At 41.4% G+C, this 6,517-nt stretch overlaps 1 protein-coding gene across 1 annotated transcript; it reads right to left on the bottom strand.

Moving 5' to 3' along the window:
- Positions 1-2,824: 2,824 nt before the first annotated feature.
- Positions 2,825-5,380, bottom strand: trhrb (thyrotropin-releasing hormone receptor b; the record flags this gene model as incomplete). The annotated part of the gene is made up of 3 exons (XM_080735431.1): positions 2,825-2,895; positions 3,496-3,889; positions 4,625-5,380. 3 exons carry the CDS (start codon positions 5,378-5,380, stop codon positions 2,825-2,827), a joined length of 1,221 nt encoding a protein of 406 aa, XP_080591557.1.
- Positions 5,381-6,517: the final 1,137 nt, after the last annotated feature.

The following is a 6,517-nucleotide window of genomic DNA, read 5'->3' as shown; positions in this document are numbered from 1 at the left end:
GTATAACTTAATAAGAAAACTCAATCACTCTGTCATATCATACAGTATGAGCAACCAGCATTCACTGAAGGGCACTGAGAGAGAATCTGACCTTTTTAAGGTCACTTTGACCTTACTACATTTCCTTTTCTTCCTCCTGTGCTATCTCTAAACCATCATACCGTACTGTAGGTCCTTGTGTGTGTGTGTGTGTGTGTGTGTGTGTGTGTGTGTGTGTGTGTGTGTGTGTGTGTGTGTGTGTGCGTGCGTGCGTGCGCGTGCGCGTGTTTCTATTACATGCATGTTGATGTGTGTTTCTACTTACATTCATGTCGGTGTGTATTGCTATCCCCAGAATGTCAAATGAATTTAATTTAAGGTACATGAGATTTGTCCTTTCTCTTTTTTGCCCTCTGCCATTTGGATTGACATTTGTTACATGCTAGTCCAGCTAGGCATGTGCGGTCAATGGGGAGTAATAAGGAAACAAAAAAGCCATCTAAATGGAATCATCAGGTAATGTAATGTAGGATGTGAAAGGCCTTTTTTTGTACTTCATACAGTATATAATGTCCATATTTTTCAAAAGCATAATATTTGGGGGGCGCCCGCTGGTCTACCGGTCCAGGCCCATGTTTTCTACCTTCATGGGAATTATGTGTTTAAATTCTGGTTTGCAGGGGAGGTTTCTGTTAAATATGTTTTGCTCTGTACATTGCACTTTTTGTACTCTGGATTAAAATGGAATACATCCTTACATTTTTTACTATATTGAAAACATTTAAAAATAGTTAAAATAGCTGATCTACAAGCTCACAACTATAAATGTAGATCGGCTATTTTTTACTATTTTAAAATAGTAGGAAAAAATACTCAAAACATTTAAGCGTAAGGCACGGTTTCTCATCTGTAATTTTTGACAGTGCAATCTTTTCCTAAAGCATAAAAATTTGAAAATTGCAGGCCATTGCAGTTTTGAAAAACCTTTATTTGAGCCATAATAGCAAATTCACAACTCAACGCTGTCAAAAACGTGCACTTAGACTAGAAACATTTGTATGTCTCCAAGAGTACTCACAATGTTTTTTTTATTTTTTATTTTCATGGGCAAAACAGCAGCTGCAGGTAAAAATATACAAACAACCTTTCTATTGCAAATGACAGAAAACATTTACCATTTTTTTTAATGTAGCCAGAGAACTTAAATATGACACAACTCACTCAAGTTGTACAATGGCAAGATCATGCACATAAAATCCTCAGTGTAATGCACAGGATTTTACAGTGTTGAATGAAAAAACTAAAGGTTATGTGAAACCCTGGCCAGAGTACAGTTCGCTGAAGCCTGATTTATAGGCCTAGTTGCCACAGGCCAACAATTGCAGATCTACAAGCTCACTGGTATCTTGAATGTGAAGCATTGTGAGCTTGTAGATCTGATATCTGGTATAAATCAGGCATAAACAGTACCAGAGATTTATTCATCTTATCTTGGTTATGGCCCCCTCACCTATGCCCACATTGTGTGGTAGGCTGCTGGTCAGAGATTCATGTGTAGCCATTGATCTGACAATAAATGCCCAAAAGAAACATCTGCACAATATATAAACATAGCATCTTGTATAGCCAAGTTCTACCGCCTTATACACGTCACAGTACATTGTTGCATGACTATAAGCGGACAAGCAAAAACGGATCAAACACATAGTTCACTGACCTGCTAAAATCACCACTCTACCAAATTACTCAAATGTGTCATCTCACATCACAAGATGGAGGTAGCTACAATACTGAGTGCTTTAGGGGAACATGTGGTTTGTCACATTGCATTATATACTGTAGGTTACAGCAGTGGTTCTCAACCAGTGGTCCGGGGACCACCAGTGGTCCTTGAGGAGGTTCCAGGTGGTCCCCAGCTAAATGATGGAGAGTTGGTAAACAAGTGGACCCTTATAGATCTTTACCTCTTAAGAGTGTAAAATTAAACCAAATGGACCGTTACAGGTCTGTTTGGTTTCATTTTACGCTTTCAAGAGTTACATTATTGTTAAACATCTGCATTACTTGAACGTTTGCCTGTTATCTCTCCTAATGGTACCTTAGACTTGCAAAAAACACATTAGATGCGTCTCTAAGGCGCAAGGAAAGGACAAAAGTGAGTGAAACAAGGATTTAATTGTAGGACCTGAGACGGAGCCATTGTAACAGAGAACTGTTAGTGAGTTAGTGGTGTGTGTGTGTGTGTGTGTGTGTGTGTGTGTGTGTGTGTGTGTGTGTGTGTGTGTGTGTGTGTGTGTGTGTGTGAGAGATGGGGAGAGATGGGGGGTCCAATTAACATTAAGCAGCCAATCAAGCTTTCAGTTAGTTTCCACATAGTACAGTTACATAGTTTCCAGAGCATGCACAACACAACACATTTTGTCAATTTGTACTTTGCATCTATATTGTACTTTGCGTCTCCTTCACAGAGCTTGATTTTCACAGAGGATTCAGCTGTGACTCAACACTTCTTGCCCCGAGAAATATATGCCTGCCTGGCTCAACACTTTGTTACGGCAGATGACAACCCATCATTTTCATTCAGCTTTATTTATGCATCCCTGGCACCGCACATCCACAATTTTCTGTCTACTCATATGCAATGTCTTTATTGGTTTGGTTTTATAGATGGTTTGCAGGCAAAGTTGCTAGATTCGTGATCACACTATAGCCCCTATATCTTATTGTGTGGTGGTGGTTAGAGATAATGTGTTTAAAAATGCATTGTTTGTTTATTGACAAAGAGCAATGCTTGCCATTGTGACTCAGCAACAACATTACCATTTGATTCATCACTGGTGGTAGTCTAAGCAGGGGCTCTTCTGAAGGACAGGGCAGCTGGCTGGGAATTAGCCCCATCTGTGACCTCCCCTTGCGCTGTAGAACAGCAAAGGGGGAGATCATAGATGGGGCTGACTGGGAATAAAAATGAATAAATAAAAATACTATTCCACATGATAGATGGCATTCAGCCACCGTTCAGAACAGGGACATGCAGAGAATGTTTGAGAGGCAGGATCTGACATTTCTAAAAGGGCCTTTTGTGAAAATATAGCAGACCCCCAAGCTCACAATGCATCGCGTGTGACACGTTGTGAGCTTGGAGGTCAGCTATTTTCGATAGCACTTCTTTCAACATAAGATGCATTCAAGTTTGGACAAGGCAATTCTCTTGAATGCTGCCTTCAGTTATGGCATGGAAAGAATTTGCTTTTCTTTCACCATAGTAAAAACTGCATTCATGGTCTGGAGAGGGCACTCTTTACAGAGGGATAAAAGGGCCCTCAAGCCCCCTTTGATGTCTATGTGTGCACGTGCCTGGTTCAGAAGAACTCTTCAGTTTCACAGTATGAAGTTCACCCATAATCACCGTTGTCTCTCTGGCCTTAAACAGACCTGACCTGAATTCCCCCCGCGTTCCCCCTGAGTTTCGCTCATGGCATCACTGAATGTCAGTTGGTCATAGCTACAGCCTACAGGTGTCTTTGTACATAATGGCCTTCTTGGGCAGCAGGTCGTCTGTCACCGTGAGCTCCTCCATCTCCGTAGTGAAATGATCGGTGCTCGTCTCCATCACAGAAGTGTCCTTGACAACGCTGTAGGTCAGTGCCACGCTGTGTGCTGCGGGCCCCTGTGAGCGCTTCTGCGCGCAGCGGCAGATCTTGCGGAACGCTGCGCGGAACTTCTGCGACATGGCATTGTAGATGAGCGGGTTTATGGCGCTGTTGAGGTAGATGCAGCTCCGGCAGAAGAACACGAACCAGGTGTCCACGTAGGCCCTCTCCAAGAAGGAGTTGACCACTACCAAGGTGCGGTAGGGCATCCACAGCATGGCAAACAGAATCACCACCACGGCTAGCATCTTGGTCACCTATTGGGCCCCAGATGGAAGAAGGATAATAGTTATATGAGTTGTCATAGTAATTATAACATATTATAATAAGCTATAGTAACAACTAGGGATGCACGACATAAAAATGCATTATCGGTATCGAACCGATATCAAAATAAAAGATCGGTTTAGCCGATATTTAGTTTTATAATATTCACATTTGAATTTGAAGCCGAGAAAACCCTTAGTAATGATGAGGGCTTTTCAACTTGGATTTTTTTTAAATAAAAATATTACATTTAGATATTTTCAGTGTCATATCTGTCGATAGCGATTCCGATAAGATATATATCGCATTATAATATAATAATGTAATACATATCGGTATCAGAATCCGTATTGACAGATATGAGCTTGTAAAATATCGGTTATCGGATATCGGCCATAATGTCATGATCGTGCATCTCTAGTAACAACATAACCTGAGTACACAACCACACAATTTGACATATTGACAGTATTGACTAATGCACTTTTAGGTTCACACTAATGATTGACACATGTGAATTGATTGACACATTGTAGCCTATACAATACACAATTTATGCAATAAGAATATACATCTATAAAATTATATATAGAGAATAACAATGAATGTAAAGCTAAATGTGTCCGAATGATAAATATTTATGATTATGATTATTATTATCATATTTTTTATTTTTTCATTTGTATTATGTCCAAAATATGAGCGTTGGCGCATGCGCAGCCCACCTGTCTGCGGGAAGTAGCAGTTGAGTTGGAGTGGCGGGAGTTCTTGCAGTGTCCATTCTTGTTCTTATCTTTATGGTCGGATGGCAACGGGTTCAGGAAGAGGATTCTTGCAATGAGTCCATATAAGATCGCAGAGAGCAGAAGTGGCAAAACAAAAAAGATGCCAAAATCAAAAAAGTAAATGGGCATATAGGATCTTCTTGAAACTTTGTAGCCACAGGTCAGGATGATTACGTTGTCGTCATACTTGAGCTCTTGAACATTTGAGAGGTAGAACCACATGATGCAGTAAATGGAGGTGAAAGCCCACACACACAAGATGATCTTCTTTGCTCTGGACAGGGTACACAGAAACTGAGCTTTTATCGGGTGGCAAATAGCGATGTATCTTTCTATGGTGAAGGCTGTTATGCTGCAAGACGACGCGTTGATTCCAAGGTACTGAAAGTAGGTGATACACAGACACCCATAATGTCCGAACACCCACGATCCAAAGATGCTGTCGGCTATGCACGGTAAACCAGCCGCTGTCAGCACCATCAGATCGGCCACCGCCAAACTCACCAGGTAGCAGTTGGTGGGTGTCCTCATGTGTTTAGTGGTCAGCACCACTAAGATGACCATAACGTTACCGATGATCCCAAAGGCGCATATTGCGAAAACCAATAAACTGCTTACCACCTTGTATTGGATGCTGTGCTCAATCCAAGTCCCCAAAGTGTTATTCTCTTCTTGGATTTGGGTAAAGTTTTCCATTTTGATCGGTCCAAAAATGCTGTGCCAGAAGAGAGCACAGCGCAGTGACTTTATGGCGGACTTATCCTTCCAATGTTCGCTCCAAGTTTGACGCACGGAATCATTTGTTCCGACAAACAACTTGGCATTACCAAAAGACCTCCGGGCGTTTACTGTGCATTAAATTGACACCAAATGCCAAATAGTTTGCTGCACACTAATAAAAATAAAAATATCCTGTAAAATCATTGTCACGTTGTTGTGCGTAAAAGGTAATGTGTCGCCTAGCCCGGCCGCACAGGTCCATCTTGCTCAAGTGGAAGCGCCGCGTGCGCGCTTATCTCTTGCCGTGGGTGTTCGTCTCAGAATAGCCTAGATGTAAATGAAAAAGAGACGGCTCTTTTGAAGCTTCTCTTCACCGAACGGCTCATTACGCATGCGTTATTGCGCATGCCAGGAGAAGCGCCAGGGCTCATTAGCTTGATCATCATTCATCAACACAATTTGTTGAAACCAATCACTGAATCTGTGGTTCTCAAACTTTTTCATGTCAAGGACCCCCAAATTGAACCTTATTAGTCCGTGGACCCCCATTTAAAAAGATACGCCAGGGACTTCATAAGAGAAGATTTTTATGGCTCTAGCAGTGATTCCCAACCATGTTAAGGACCTTTTTTCAAGCACCCCCCAGTTCAAGTACTCCCCAGTACCCCAATCTATATCGTAAAATCAATGTTAATTTATAACTGAGTGTATACAAATGAGTTACATAGTGGCCATAAAGGGTCCATTTGGTTCCTAACTATAGCTGGGGACCCCCTGGTACTCCATCAAGGACACCGGGGGTCCCCGGACCCCACTTTGAGAACCAATGTTTTAATCATCATCAACACAGTTTTGTAAAAACTATTTGATTTGTTTTGACTGTTTTAAGTTGCATGGTGCAGCCGTGCAGGACAAACATTGCAGACCTGCGCTTTTTAATACACTTAATGGAACCAAATGCAGCTTCTCAGCCTATATAGTCTGATCGATATGGCAATTCATTTGAACTTTATATAACTTTCATACGGGCAATGGGACGTCAGTATTTCTCGATTGCTTTGGGGAATTGGGGATGTCACATAAACTTAAATAAACTTGGTGTTTTATTAATGG

The sequence above is a fragment of the Nannobrachium achirus genome (assembly GCF_963921795.1).
Source record: "Nannobrachium achirus genome assembly, chromosome: 10".
In the NCBI taxonomy this organism is placed as follows: domain Eukaryota; kingdom Metazoa; phylum Chordata; class Actinopteri; order Myctophiformes; family Myctophidae; genus Nannobrachium; species Nannobrachium achirus.
This window is presented reverse-complemented; position numbering and strand designations above follow the sequence as displayed.